The 16,357-nt window shown below is 40.0% G+C and overlaps 1 protein-coding gene across 1 annotated transcript in view; it reads right to left on the bottom strand.

The window, feature by feature from the left end:
- IL1RAPL2 (interleukin 1 receptor accessory protein like 2) overlaps positions 1-16,357 on the bottom strand; it is a 328,234-nt gene that overhangs the window by 134,267 nt on the left and 177,610 nt on the right. Inside the window, exons 4-5 of the mRNA XM_032196249.1 lie at positions 16,085-16,271; positions 10,287-10,440 (exon numbers count right to left, since the gene is read on the bottom strand). Of these exons, the coding sequence (XP_032052140.1) occupies positions 10,287-10,440; positions 16,085-16,271 (341 nt within the window). The remainder of the gene's footprint in view (positions 1-10,286; positions 10,441-16,084; positions 16,272-16,357) is intronic.

Below are 16,357 nucleotides of genomic sequence, written 5' to 3'. Positions count from 1 at the left end.
AGTGAGCACTATTCCTTCCACAGCAGAACTTCTCATCTCAGATATTCAGCAGCATAAACCAGCTCTGAAAGGCGTCAGCATTGTGCTGAGAAAACATAACCCTAATCTTCAGCTAAAGGTACTGCAGCTCACCTATTAAAATTTCCCTACTCTTTTCAAAGGAAGGAGACAGGCTTTGCTTCCTCCGCTCGCATTACTTAGGAGACAAAACATTACTCAAGATTTGCAGTGTTTCTCTGGGAGGGTGGGAAGGCTACATTTTTAGTGGGTAAAGCAATCTGCTCGCTCATGTGTATCTATTTTACCATTAGCAAAATCGTTTCAGGGGCAGTGTTACTCTGTGTCTGTGCATCTATCTGCCTATTTATTATTAATAAAGAAGAATGAGCATCCAGCCTACATTTTCGTGATGAAGGAAGCCTCTTTTATATAGGAAATGAAAATGTACAAGTTTATTTCAGCGGTTGTGCTTTACCTCGCTGTTGTGGGCAAAAAACCCACAATCCTATCATTTGTACTAAATCACCTCTGCTACCGAAAGCACAATACACTTCGAGGATGTGGCTCAGCAGCTCCCAGAATAAAAGGCAATTCTTAAAGGGGGAGCTCATATCTGACATTTACAGTATATAGTAAGTGATTCAGCAAGCTACAGTTGCTGTGCACAATGACAGATCAGCGGATAAACGAGCAACCGATAACAAGTGTGGAAGCCTTGGCTGTCCACATCAATAAATTAGAAATACCAAATAACCGATGCTACAAACTACAAACTGCTGATTTAAAGCTGAAGGAAAAAAACACTAGATGATGTTCAAGAACACGTCAGAGAACTAGGGGGCATCACAGGTCAATAAAATCTAACTCTATTTGCCATTCTAATTACTTTGCATGTTCATGAGCTAGGAAAGCAGTTTGTGAAGCTGTAAGTAAAGCGCCAGGAGTACTGACACCATATATAATTCATAGGCTGCAGCATATTGCTACATTTCTCATTGCCCTTAGAACTTGTACTTTCTCCAGGAAATATGGAGGTAATACTTAATGTTTATCTTCCAAACTCGTTTTTCATGAGCCCTGTATTAACAGGTCACTCTGGTGAATGGGAAAGCCATCAATCTGGATCATTTGAGGGCCTGAAATGAAGGAGCTTTTACCCTTGTGGATATATTGCGTTGTCACTTCAGCGGCAGCACAGTTCACACAGCATCCACGAATGGGCTTGTGCTTCTGCAGACACTGCCCAGATCCTCGGCTTGCTGATTCTGATGAGGCACCCTTGAAACCAGCACACTTGGGTCAATTTATCAGGACCTTGCTGGGTGTCAGGTGAAAAGGAGACGTTACGAGACAGAACATGACTGCGTGTAGCACTTCTCCCAGGCGAACAGACGCCTGCACTGTACTGATACCTTGCTCTTGCTTTAATTTTCCTGTTGACTCTCTGCAAACACAGAAATCCCTGCAGATTTACAGTGGGGTTTTTGTGTGACTGAACAAGGAGTGCTCTGAAAGGGACAGAGAAATTGCTCCATTTTCCAAATGTGGCCAAAAGCAACTGGCCACATTTCTCTTTCTGGATCACACTGTTTGCCTGAGGTAGTTAGGAAAAATAAAAGGCACCAGAGAAATTACTGGCTATTAAGTGTGCTCTGACCACAGAAGCATGTTTAGCTGTCTGCAGCTGTTAATGGGATGCTGCTGGCCAGACACAGAACGAGTCAGAATCCAGGCTTTAAGATAAACACTTCACTGTAAGAAACAAATCTAGTATTTACAAAGCACAAACCTTGATAAATATTAATACAAATGACATAAAATATATCAAAAGAAAAGGCTAATTTTTGTCACTTCCTATATGTTGCTTTAAATAGACAGTTATTTCTTCAATGTTTTGAAGAACTCAGCTGTGAAATTCATTTCCTGGTCTTTTAGTATCATATTTGTCAGCACTTAACTCATTTCTGACTCGGTTCCTGTCAGAAAAAGGAAGGCTCCCTTCAGATAATCAAAATACTGTACGACATAATTCATCATTTTAATGAAAATGTAGCAGAGGAAACGCTGAGAACAATATCTCCCACTAATGGCCTTTTGAAGTCAGTAAAAACTTGAGTGGGTTGCTCTGTCTTTGCATTTAATAAAAAAGTGATTCGCTGACTCTGTCAAGATATTGCAAACAGAGAGAAGGGATGAAGTCTTGCTATGGAAATGTTACATTACAGCAGCAAGAAAATGTCACTTCAGATATGACGTAATGTTAACATGTCAACATTAGGAGGGAACAGGGAGGATTTTCTGTCTCAAAATGATCTGTAGCATCCTTCCCAGAGACAGGATTTCTGCAATTCAACTTGTTCACTTTCAGATTTCTTTTTTGAGTTTAAGCAGCATCTCCTTTTGACAGTTATAACGGTAGCCACAAGCAAGCTGATTTTATCTTCCCCTTTTGTTCTTGCAAATATTTCCCCCCCAACAATAAGTTCTTAATTTATTCTCTCTTTTGGACTAAAATAATATTAAAAGTCCTGTTACAAAAAGTGCTAAAATGTGTTTTCCAGAAGGGAAGGGCCCTGCTGCCTTTACCACTCTAAGTGCAGTTCATTGGCCCACAGCATGTACTAACACTTCCCAGTTTATTATCTGCCCTGTTTAAGCTATGGTTGATGAAAATCTGAAAACGTCTACATTGTTTTGGCCTCACCTGCTCTGGCTGGTTAACCACTGTATCCTAGCTTGTGACATGACAAGAGAATGGTACCTAAAGCCCAACGTGGAGAGCAGGCAAACCTCAGGGAAGCCACAGTGAGCCCCCTTCTCCCTGCATCTCCCCAGGGTGTGATGGTTACAGTGGGCACACATTGGGCCTTCAGCTGCAAACTGTTCATCTCCTGCCAAGAAAGAGCTCCAGCTAGAGCACTCGCACGGGATACGAGCCGGGACAGGCACCCTTGGCCATATGTTGAGAATTGCCAAGCACTGAGAGTGAAGTGAACATTGTTTAGGGTGGGAAGAAGGCCTAAAGCTGCCGAGTCAGAAGAGAAGGGCAAGAAGGAAAGGCGTGCTCCTGGGTCCAACTGCTGCAGACAGCCTCAACACCACTTTAGATGTGATACAATTCTGGTAAGCCCTCAATAAGGGAAATTTTTCATTTGGAGCTAGAAAAGAGCTCTCTAGGAGGAGCAGCTGTTGCCAGGAAAAGGGAAACAGCTCCAAATGCAGCAAACACCTCCCATCCTTGGCAGCACCGGCCATGCAAGTACGGGAGGAGGAGCAAACCCTGAAGGCCAGGCTAACTCCCACCACACACGTCACCACGCTTTGCTTTGGAGTGCTTTTAAGTCTGTTTCATCAGAAAAATTCATAAGCTGCCTATGGCCCTCCTTGAAATATTTTCAGATTTGTTTGAGACAACAGGCGTTGTGACCTGTGTTTGAAAAGACAGATAAATACAAGAGAGGGGAGCAGCTCTCACCAGTACCACAGGTCAAAAACAGACATGAAAATACCCCTGCACTTCAAGCACCCTCCAGATCCTAGGGGGTAGGTGAGATGCACAGTGCTGCCAGGAACTGGAATCTGCCTTTGGTGACAATTCCGTTAGCTAAAAGAAACTTCCTGTGAAATACCAATTCCAAACATTTTTGGAGCAGGAGCCATCAAAACTTCTAATTTCAGGAATGCTGAAAGACACCAGTAATATATCTCAGTAGCTATATGCATTATTAAAAATCACATACACACAAATCAAATGAAAACCTCTCAGTTCACAGGAAGAAGTCATTTGACAAAACAAAGTAAGAAATGTAAAATCTTGCAATACGATCTCTGATACTAAAATTATTAAACAGAAATAGTTATTTCTGCACAGTGCTCATTTAACACACTATTGCCTTATTTGGTGATCCAATGGGGTTAATAACTGATACTCCATCCCACCCCCAAAGAAAAGGCTCTGGGGCACAGACCATGAAGTGACAACAGGGCGAGAACGCACCTGGCCTCCTCCAGGACCCCGAGGTTCTGCCCTCCCTGCACGGAGCACTGCCAGGCAGAGATGTCAGAGTTACTTTGGGTACCAAAAGCAGTACAAATATTTTAACTAGCTCTGCTGAAAAACTCCTTCGGAGTTAACTTAGAAATCCCTACAGACCAGAGCTTTGTGCGACAGGCACGTCCTCAGTATTGCTTCAGGAATCTCTGCTGACTATGTTCGGTTTCTGTGCTTTTCCTCCTTAGCTACCTGCTTTTTTAACCTGTGTCTTATGTTGACCCTGCTTTTATGTATATCCAATTCCCACCTGTATGATGATATTCAGAGCTCAGTGACCTTTCAGAGCTAAACTGTTGGTTTTGTGTTTTTTTTTTTTTTTTGATAAGTAACTACTTAAGCAATACTGAAGCATTTCATAAATTCACTGCAGATTTGCCAAACTGCTTGTGACAAAGCATAACGACATTAGGATAGAATTATCATGAAATATTTTCAGGTTTTTAAGCAAATAATAATACTCATATTTTACACCACAAAAGTAAATCCCTTATAATAGCTGGAATTCCAAATGAGGTATTGCAGTTCAGTTCAAACACACTTTTCATTTACTTTAATACTTTTTTTTCTGCAGTTTCCCTGTCAACAGCCCCAAATGCTGTCAATCCACATGGCATTCCTGTGACTATGTTGAGAACACTTTATCTGCTGTAAGCTGATAAGGCTTAGGGTGCACATACAGATTACTGCAGGTGAAAATTTGTCACTGATCAGCATCCATTGGTTCCTGCCAACCTGCCACTAGCTCCCACTAAAAATGACGTGAAATAGCATACCCAGCTTACAGAGGGCTAAAATATGCAGAAAAGCAACTCCCACAAAATAGGGATGTACTTTTTAGCTCAAACTCTCCCTTATTCTCTGGTAGCTTGTCTCTGTCCCTGGTGCTGTTGGAAGCGTGACTAATTGTTGGCGTTTTCAAATCCAATTCACCCCCTTGGTTTAAAAATAGCAAATTGCCATCAATCGCTTCTGCTAACAGAGGGGTCCCAAGCACACAAACAAAATCTAGCAACGGCAGCAGGTGTAATTTGAAAAGTGAGCAGTGTAATGAGATCTGAAAGAATTTAATTGAAAAACTATGAGCAAAGAGTGAATTCAGGCAGAATCATTCAATTCATGTAGCCATGTGGAATAATTTGTCATTTAGGACAGTCAAAACAAATACTGCTGTACAAATGGCTTTTAGAAACAGCCAGGCATTTTAGCAGTCTGTAAGAAGGAAATGATGGAGATGAAGATAGAATTGGGCTTGAAGGAAACTCAGAGGACAGGGCTGCTGGATGGAGCAGCCCAGTAAATCCTGCATGTCATTCCAATACATCACTGGCACTTTATGAAACCGGTCAGATGGCCACCTTCTGTTGTCAATTTGGAAAATAATGCTCCAGTACGAGTTCACAAATCACATCAAGGCAAACTCTCCCACCAACACAGCTGCCCATGGAAAAGCACACCCCTGCAAGGCAGCCCCACCTGCCAGGGAACACCCGGCTGTCCCACGACACCGGGGCTGGCTCCTTGCTCAGGAGGAACCCCCTTTCTCCATCTTCCCGCTTACAGCTACTTCCATCTTCTTACAAGCCTATTTCCTCACAGACCTGTGTTCCAAGCACATAAAAGTGCTTATTGAAAATTAATAAGTTCTGATAATGTTGATTATCTGTATATTTTTATGTTCGTTTTTCAAGCTGGATACACTCTTCTTCTCTTATTAAACCCTGAGTGGTTTTGTTCAATTTTCAGGTTTTAGAAACCCTAAATCACAGGTGCTAACCTCATCTTTCCATCCACAACAAAACCACCAAGAAGCAAAGCGAAAACGTTTTTGTTTTCTTTTGCTTTTTACAGACTGAAGGGTTACATGTTACTTGCTAAGTGATAATGCTATTGTCATGTTTATTCAGTGAAAAGGGCTGACGAGACTTGTTTCACATCTGTCTGCATAATATAACAAACCCACGAAGAACTAGTGATGAAAAAGCTGTTTTCTTGACAACCTATTATTCTTAAATGCACCCAAACAGCAAGATGTAGGCATTGCTTATTAGTGCTGTATTGTAGCTCAGGATTTTGTCCCCATAAATATTTTGTGTCAAAGTATTTTTCACGTATATTTTAGGCTGAAAGCCTTTTCCTTACAACCCCAAAGAAGAATAATTTCTGAAGCCTTTTATCATCCTAAACGCCCTCTCCCATACCTTTCCCATTGTAGCCACCCCATGACATTGGAAGCCACGTACAATACTCCACCAGCCCTTGCTACAAATGCCTTTTAACCTGTTTGATTTGTGCTCTACTTGTCTACTATTAAGACCCAGATTCCTTTTTATTTCTGACAGCTGGCAGATGTTATGTTGATGGTTTCAGTTTCTATATATGAGTCCAGCAACCTTTTCTTTACTAATTATCTCATAGCAGCTAATAGAATGACTTGGTCACAGGAGGAAGAAAAGGAACGTGAACTCCCCTTTTACCTCTAACTGAGCCATTGAGATCTCCCATTTGGGTCTACAAAAGTCAAAAGGCAAGACCGGAGTTGAGGAAAATAGTTCCCAAGGACTGGCACATGCTGTCTTTGCAGCTCCTTTCTGCAGCCACAGCCACTCTGGTTGATTGGGACACAAAAATCTGATAAACCAATCCTACAACAAGGAGTATTTATGTGCCAATGGTTCAACATCTGCCATAGCCAGGTCCTATTTGCTGCATGAAGAGGCTTGAATATTTATATGACCTGTGAATTAATTTCTGGATCTTTTAATTTTTATTAGATGCACAATACTCATACCATACAAACAGCTGCATGTATTACACATATCCTATGCAAATATTGCTCATTTCTGCCTCCTCTTTTCCCCATGGATTCTGAAAGATCCCGTTTGGAGAGCATAAACATGGCAAGTGAGGCAACACATAAAAAAACATGTACGAAGTCACTGTCTATCACTTGTCTACAAGTTATTCCCACAAAAGTAGACCTCTGTTCTGCATGTTCTCCACTTATGACACAACTGCATGGCTTTTAAAATTAATTTTAATTAAGTAAATAACTTAAATTGACTTAAGCAGTATTGCAAGTATTGCATACTTCAGTGGATGCCTGAAAGGCTACAGGGAAACTAGCCCAGCCTCCTCTCTAGCCATGGCAGTGCAGCTCTCCTTGCTCAAGGGAGCTGTGGAGTTGCCTGTTTCCCTGTCAGAATAACTCTTTGATAACAATTTGAGGTTACCATGGCTGCTGGCAGTGGCCAACAGGGTCTTGCTGTTCAAGATCTGTATTGTTAGCGGAACTCAGGCACACGTACTTTCCCAAATGTCAATTCAGGCATGTTAATAAGTAACTGCAATAGAAACAGCATTAGAAAGTCCCTGCAGAGCAAAGAGCCTCCGAAAGCAGTAGGCAAGATCCTTTTCTCCACATCTGCATTACAGGCTAGCAGAGATAATTCTACCACGGCTTTGCTGGTAAGCCTGCAGCAGTGTTTGCAAATGGTGATTTATACAGAGCAGCGTGTTCAGCAGTCTGAGCTCTGGTCCCATCCTACCTGCTCCTGGTACAGTGCTGTGTTGCGACAAGAACTCAGTTTTCAGACAGGGGAATAATGGGGCCCAGTGCACCAGCAATTCCAGTACAACAAAGACATGGGCATACTGGAACAACTCTGGTGAAGGACCACAAATGCAATTAAGGAACTGGAACATCTATCATACAAGGAGAGGCTGAAAAAGCTGAGGTGCGTCCATCTGGAGAAGAGAAGGCTCAGGAGGATCTGATCCATGTGTATAAACACCTGGTGGGAAGGCATCAAGAAGATGCAACCAGAGTGTTCTTAGTGGTGCCTCATGAAAGAATAAGAGGCAATGGGCACACAAAATGCAGTAAAAGAAATTCTGTTTGAACATAAGAAAAATCTTCTTTAGTGTGAGGGTGGCTCAACATGGTGGCAAGTTGCCCAGAGAGGTTGTAGAGTCTCTGTTCATGGAGATATAATCAGAGGGTGGCCAGACATAGCCCTGGGCAGCCTGCTTGAGCTGATCCTGCTGAGCTGGGGGCTGGACAGGATGATCTCCAGAGGTGCCTTGCACCTACATCTGAACTAGCCCCAGGGTAAGCAAGTTCTCAGGATGTGTGCTAATAACAACAATAATATGTAGTTTTCCTTCTGCCTAAAGTGAGACATATTCTTCAAACAAATCCCTAAATATGTCATGCACCAGCTCCAGCCTGTGATCTTACCTGCCTCAGAAACCACCAGCCACGCAACACAAGTAATCCTCTGCTGTTTGCTGTTTGAGTTTTATCACCCTTGCCCCCTCTCAACAAGCTGAAACCATATGCATGTAAAATTCACAAACCGAAACAAACCAGAAACAGGACAAAGAAACTTTACAAAGCAACAAGCTGCATGATCATATGCTTACATAGTCCTGTGTATTACATTTGTATCTCCTAACGTTCAGGTCATCGTCTACATAAACTTTCTAGGTTATTATAGATAACTAGAAATTTGACCAGCAAACACACATCAGACACGTCTCCAAAATGCTTAAACCTGGAAAAAGTATTTGGCTAAAATTCATCTATTTTTTCTATAAATGGAGATGGCTTCTATATTTCTGGCATTGTTGTAATGCTAAATACATAACGTATGCACATAGGTGCTTTTATGAACTAAAGGACATTTAATTTAATGCAAATTCCACATCAAATTACAAGGGAGACAATCTTCTGGTTCTCAAGCATTTTGCAAAAAGGAGAATACTTGCATATTTCATACTTACGTTTTTGATAATTCACACCATAAACAACAGAATAAATAACTTTAACACATACTGTAGTTAGTTTAGGACAAAGTCATTAGATTGTTAAGTATTAACATACCACACGTTCATATAATGATGAAGAGAACACACCAGTTCTTACAAGGTCATGATAAGAGGCAGAGCACACTATCGGTAATCTAAAGAATATCCATCATGTGGAATTGAATTAGATGCATCTCATTTTCACTTTGTCAACCTTACTTCATATTCTGGTTGAAGACCAGCACGCTACCTAGGATAGCAACTATCCCCAAGGTATGTATTACATCTTCATTTGACAGGTCTGGGGGCAGGTAGGTCAAATCAATACTTTAGAGATCTGTCCATGGTCCAAAATGGACAATAAAAAATCACATGATATATGAGTCTGGCACAGAGGGAAAATAACACGTTTAAGAATGAGGAATAACGATAAGAAAAGAAAAATGGATTTTGCTGAAAACAAAGGGAAGAACTGTATTTCAAGATCGTATTAGAGATACCATAGGGACTAATTCTGTTTGGTACAAGAGAATACGTTTCTACTTATCACCACTTCGTGTAGGACCCATTTTAATGAGTATGTCAGCACACAGGAAAAAAAAAAAAAAACTAACCATTTGTTTATATGGTTGTGTGAAAAGGCTGAAAAATCTTAGCTGTTTTCAGATACTTGCAATGTTCCACAGACATTGAAGGCAAAATAATAATTACAGATGTCATACCGTACAGTGGAATGGAAAGGAATCAGGAATGCAGGGGTAGGCAACACTTGTATACCCATTCATTATTGATACTTGACAAAAAGTGATGGAAAAACATTGTTGACTAGATTACTACGTGGACTCAGAAACATAAACTGTATGAGCCTCCTGATAAGTAGGTTACTTCTTGACAGTCCAATGTTCCTAACTTCATTCTAGGAATAGGTTGTGCCACACTCTTCAGTGAAGATAACCCCTAGACTAGAGAAGCTGACCATCATAAATTAAACCAAAGATAAAATATGTGGAATAATCACTCCAAAAAATAAATCAGTGATTTATGATGCCCCTTTTGGCTTTGCTATATTCTAGGACAAACTTCACTAGAAGTCTGTTTATACGGGTTCACTCAGCTTCTCCTGTATGTAAGCATTAACGATGAAACTGGAATCTGAATTTCTTCCAGCATATGAGCTGAGCTTAGGTCTGTTCTACCCTTTGTTTTAGAATCAGCATTTCCAGGTTTTGTAGAGAGCAAAAGGTAGTGGTCATCTTCTGTGGAATTTTGTAGGTCTTGACCTAAATTTCTCCTAGTCTGAGACTACTTGGCCATCAGGGTTTGGTTTGGACTTATTTCTATCAAAGAGATGCACTGACATGTGAAAATAGTTTGCATTCATTTTAAAAGTTCATTTTTTCTATTGGCATAAAACAAGGATTCTTACCAGTAACTTTCAATTCAACTGTTCTTCGTATAAGCTTGCCTTCAAACTTCAGTTCACAGGTATAGTTTCCTCCATCTTCCTCCTGGACTTCTTGTATTAAAAGAGTATTTCCCTTCTGAATTACAATACTTCTCCACAATTTTGGCTTACATTCCTGCAGAAAAAAAAAGCAACAGCAAAGAAACACTGTAATATTTCCCAGCTTGTATGACATAGGATTGTGTTGCCTGATCAGATTTTCAGTATTATATACATAAGTAAACAACCTCAATATATTTTGCAATTAAAATTCAAATCTAATTTCAGAAAGCATGGAGATCTGGAACTGGAATTTATCTGAAGACAGAAATTGCACAGAATTGTTTTTAAAGTTCACCAATTCCCACTGTATTACATGGGCCATGTTTAGTATGTGGTGCCCTGAAGCAATGGCTAAGTATCTTCTCTTTTTCATGATGGACAACTGCCAAGATCTTTATTTTAGGATGGACCATTAAAACACATCTCTGTTTGAAGGGAGCATAGGCAACATCTGTTAAGAGCTAGCCTGGAGACACACTTTACGCACAGTCTCAGCCTCATTTACCAACAGAAGAACACAGGAAGAGCAGCAGCAGTTTTGTGAGCAAGAGAATTTGAGAAACCTGGTTTCCTTATGGCCTTGTGTCTCATCAGTGGCTTCTCTTACATCTAACAAGGTGTGAGCTCTGATTCAGCCCTTTCCCATCCCTGGGCTCTTTGTAGCATCACCCCATGTGCATCATCTGGTGGAGTACGTGGTTCTGATGGTCTGCAACTTCTACTGACTTTCCCTGGCAGATGTTAGATTTAGGTTCGTCCCTATGCACTGCGGTCCTACTGGAACAGCGTTTGAGTCCTGTACAGAGTGTGTTACACAGGAAGAGATGGCTCTTCTTTTCCTAATGTACTGCATCCTTGCAACCAGACCAGTCCCTTTCCGCACTAATGGTACTCAGGATACCTCTTGAAATGCTCTGAACCACTGTGCATGGACACAGTCCTACCACTGTCTCTTTAAAATGGTACCTTAGGATGATATGTTTATTGCCTCTCAGTAGCTTTAGCATCAAGTCTGTTCTGCGCACAAACAAAATCACGCCTTTCTCAGTTCTCTAAAACACTGAGTACTCTGGTTAATTCTGCTTCCCAGAGCATAGAAAGCAACACAGTTAGGACTCAAGTACCTTTAATGCCATTTATTCCCTCTCTCAAGGTGGCAACATGGAATGAGCTCTCAGACTGCGAATAACAATCCTGCATCACCATCAGCAGCAGGCTCACCAATTTCTGAAATTCACATAAAGAGCCCTGATCTATACCCCATTTTCTGTCTGCCTGCAGTAGCAGTGTCAAACATACAGTAAACAAAACAGAACAGAGCTTTCTTTCTTTTAAGAAACAACCAAACAAGAAAACATGTTGACATGCAAATATAGTGTATGACAGCAAAGGATTGGAATGACATAAATACTATTTTTTCATGAGACTCCATGCACGCTCTAAATCTACAATGTCAGTTTCTAAAGGAGAATAATAAAGAAGTAAAAAGGCGAGACAGTGAGCTTCTGCCCTTGCACCTGAAAATTGAGCACTGAAGCAATTATCCCTCTTTCTAATAGGTCAAATTCAGTTACAATGTAGTCAACTACAGAATACCTAAGATGTGCAATTCCACTGCAGGTAACAGTGTTCACGTTATCTTTCTGTCTCCAAAGCACATAACCTTGTCTTGCATGTGAACTTCAGCTAACAGCGATGAAACACAATGCTCAGAATCCAGATCCTTTCTGCTGTGCTAAAAATCTGAGCTTATTGTTGTTACTAAATTGCACTGACATGGCTTGAGACTCGTGTGGGGAATGGATCTGAGCAGGAAAATGGCGTAAAGCCCTTTCTGATTTGCACTTAATTTTCAGACCTATTTACAGGGGCAATGGAGTTGCATCAACCACCTTCTTGGACTAAGTAAATCTGAAGTCTGGGCAGAGAATATGATTCAATTCCATTCAATCCTAATTTAGAAGGAATACAATTCTAGGAATAAACACAGTAAGCATATTTCAGATACGCAACCTTGCAGTGCAACACTGGAAGACCCTGCCATAAATATGTTACCAGTTTAACAGTCTGTATATTTATTCTTAAAAGTACACAAATGAAGAGACTGAAAAGATGCATTTTCATATGCTTTATAGTTTTATATCCTACATGGTCACAGTAAGAAGGGCAACATCTTTACTACCATAGAGATTAATGATTTAGCACGATGTTTGTGCTGTTGTGGTTTTACAGTGAGAAATCGTTCCACTGACTTCCTTTTCTTATCTACTTAAAACACTTCATATTAAAGAACGATTTATAAGCCTCCCATTCCAAAATTTTAGCTAATTACTTTTTGTCTACCGACTATATGGGCTTTTTAAATATGTGTTGAAAGTGCCTCTTTTGCCTCTTTTATCCTGCCTCTTTTTTTCACAGACCAGTTCAATCCACAAAAAAAAAAAAAAAAAAAAAAAAAGGGCAAAAAAGAGGAAGATAGAAAATCATAAAGATGTCTATTTAAAGCAGAAAACAAACAACAACAAAAAAAGGCCAGGATGAAGTGAATAAAGAAAAAAATAACCAGTCTTTATTTTGAAGAAACAATCTAGATTTTGCTGTCAAAGGTCTACTAATTTCATTAAAATAGTAAGTGCCCAAGTATATGACTGTTGCTTGCTTATCCAATTAATTGTTTTTTTCTGCTTTTCCATTACGTTTACCTGCTGGGAGAATGTAAAAGTTTCTTCTCTAACCTATGTATCCTCCACAGACATTTTAAATGTTTTTTTGTTTATTTGTTTGCTAGTTTGTTTTCCCCCCAAATAATTAATTAGAGAGTTATTATGCTGCTGCTGCTTCTCTTCTGGGAAATGTAAGTGGCAGCATCTCCACACCTCTATTTTTTGTAGGGTAAATAACAACTATTGTCCTTCACCCACCATTTTGATTGTTTTTACAGCCCTTCCTTCATCCTACTAGTAGGCAAGAGGTGGTGGAGATGGATTAAGGCTCTGCATGCTAGATGTAATATACCTTTTTCCTCTGCCAGTTGATTTTTCTTGAAACTGCTCTTACTGTTAAATCCCATTCATTCAATCGTGCCTTGGCATATACATTTATTTCAAAAAAAAAAATCCTTATACTTCTTGTCAAAACAGTTCTAATGGGCCTAACAGAGCTGTGTGTATATCAATGGCATTAACTGTGGAAATCTTTCAAAAGAAATATTTCACGCACTGTAATTCTAGCCAGAAGTGAAGTTCATACTACTGTTAAAAAAAAAAGCCCCGATAGCAAATGTTTTAGCATTACTTATTGGGTGTGTATGTAGAAATCTACTCAGGCATAATTATTTTAAGAGTGTATTTAAATTACAGTTAACTCCCTCTAAATTGATGCAATTATTGGCTCTGATTCATTAATCTCCCCACACAGAGAAGGCTTCTGGAAGGCAGGGCGAGTCCTGCACACTGTGAGCTGGCAGCACTGGTGTCTTTTCTGGTATCAGTTCATCAGTCAGAAGTCCAAATTCCCCAGCTATCAGGGGACTGACAGGCTCTCTCGTGTCCACAAGGATTTCTCTTTTCAGCCAAAGAATAAAGGAAGAACCTTCAGGACTTCCTCATATATATTTATGCACTATATATATGGACAATTTATACTCTCCCCTTGAAAATCTTCTCTAAATATTTCCGCATAATGAAAAGCAACTGCCTCCAATGCCTCTGCAACAGATTTACATGGGAAGATGGCTGACTATACCTTCATGGATACATTAAACTCAAACACAAAGTTAGAGGGTAATAAACTGAAGATCTACTCTATTATGTCTGAAAACAAATGCATTCTTTGGGAAGTGAGGATCAGGTCCTAAACTGGAATATCACATTACACTATTTTTTGGGAGAAGGGACCTGCTTTTTTTCATACACATCACCTAATGTAGCCTGATTTTAAGTTCTAGACTGCAGTTTCTAGGGGTAACCCCAGTACTCACCATATTATCTTGAAATCTATGTAATTATATATTTTCTACAAACTAGACTTCATCTCTTTTCAAGAAGCAGATTTCTATTAATAGTTAATACTACTATACCCTCTAGAACATTTTTCTAAACTCTGTTTCAGGAATATGTTTCATGCTAAAACCTTCTGCATAATATTAACGTTGACATTTCACATTACTGAGCTTCCTGACTCCGGTCCAGACAACAGAGGTGTTATCTAAAAACTGAACTGATAGCACCTCATTGTTAATTATGAATAAGGAGGTATTTGTAGTAGGTTATTCCATTAATGTCTCTTTGCATTATCAAGCCAGACTAAGGACTGTTGACCTGGACTGTCTGCTATTATCCAACCGTATCAATTCCCATCAATTTCACCACAGCAATGACGTGTCAGCTGTCACACTCCAGCCTGGTGTCACACAACCTGTGTGAGCAACCCAGGTAACACGTGTGGCTGTATGAAACCAAACCTCTTCCTTCCCCGTTCTTGGACAGCACAGAACATCAGTAATGTGGGGCTGGACATGCATCTTCCTTAGACTGATTTCTGCTCCATGACAGCTGAAGGTTATCCCTGCCAGATTATTTTTGCAGCATGCTATTGCACAAAAGAGATCTCAGTGCTCAGGTGTTCAGTAATACCCAGGTAGACAGGGGAACAAGCAGCTTTTCTTTGGTACCATTTTTTCTATTGAGATTTCAGACCTAAGTGAATACAAATATTTTATGCATGAACAGCACTGAAGATAGTCACCCATATGCTGAGAGAAACAGCTTCAATGGCTGAAAGAAAATTTCTGTTTATACCTACAGTGGGTTATGGCACGTTTTGTTACCATAAGCTAGAACATGTGAAATGTCTGTAGCTCTGCATGTAACGCTTATTTCACACAAAATAATCATCTTTAAAGAATGTTAAGGTTGCTAAATCAAGCAAAAATTTAGAATTTAACTGCTTTGTGCATTTCTGTCTTCATTACCTAACAAGGTTCGTCCAAAACTCATCCTTCTCTTATCCCTGTAGTCCAAACTACACTGATCCCACTGAGATCTTCCTCTTGTCCAACTATTATTTCTTGTTCCCTCTGACTCTCATCTCTTTATTCCTCCCCATTGTTTCCTGCAGCTCCTCACACTCAACAGCTTTTCAAATATCAGACTTTGGTCCACATCCAGACAGCATGTAAAACTTGCCAAGACCTTGGTATGGTCTTGGTACTTGATGTTACCTGACAAACAACGTGCATTTTAGCCATTGTTCAGTTCTCTTGCAGAGCTACAGCAACACAGATGTTCCTGCTGCTTCAAGTGCTGTGTGATACTTGATAGGCCTTAGAGAAGGCACAGCCATCACACTTACCTGCGGAGTAATAAAAGTATCTAGCAGGCTTCAGTTAAAATTAACAGACCTTGGTAAAATTATTTAATGAACCTCAGCAAAACTAAATGTATCTCTGTGAAATTACCCAATGGACTTTGGTAAAACTCAAATGGCCTTGGTAAAATTACCCAACAGATTTCATAAAAATTAATTGGGCAGCACTGCCGAAGCTGGCAGTTTTGGTAAAACTTTGGCTCCATTTTAGGTTGCTTCCCTTTGTTTCTCCTAGAGCATCAGGTATGGAGACATCTCACCAAAGTGAAAACTGGCACAGGGCACAGTGGTTAAAAAAGTGGAAGTTTTGTATAGCTTCAGCACAACAGCAGTAACACAGCAATAGTTACCTTGTACCACACAACATCTGGCTCTTGACTGGCTATTTTGTAATCCTCAATATCAGGACAGGAGATTGTCTTTCTCTTAGTGACTTCTGATTTTTCCAGATATCTGATCTTGCTGTTGTAGCAAAGCCCAGATTCATTCTCAGCTACCGTCAAGGACATGGACACCTTCATGCAATATGTTGAGTTTCTGCAGGGACAAAAATATGATGTCATTTATCTTACACACACACACAAAATTATTATTATTATTATTATTTTTTTTTTTTTTTTTAC

The sequence above is a fragment of the Aythya fuligula genome, chromosome 13 (genome assembly GCF_009819795.1).
Source record: "Aythya fuligula isolate bAytFul2 chromosome 13, bAytFul2.pri, whole genome shotgun sequence".
NCBI lineage: Eukaryota > Metazoa > Chordata > Aves > Anseriformes > Anatidae > Aythya > Aythya fuligula.
This window is presented reverse-complemented; position numbering and strand designations above follow the sequence as displayed.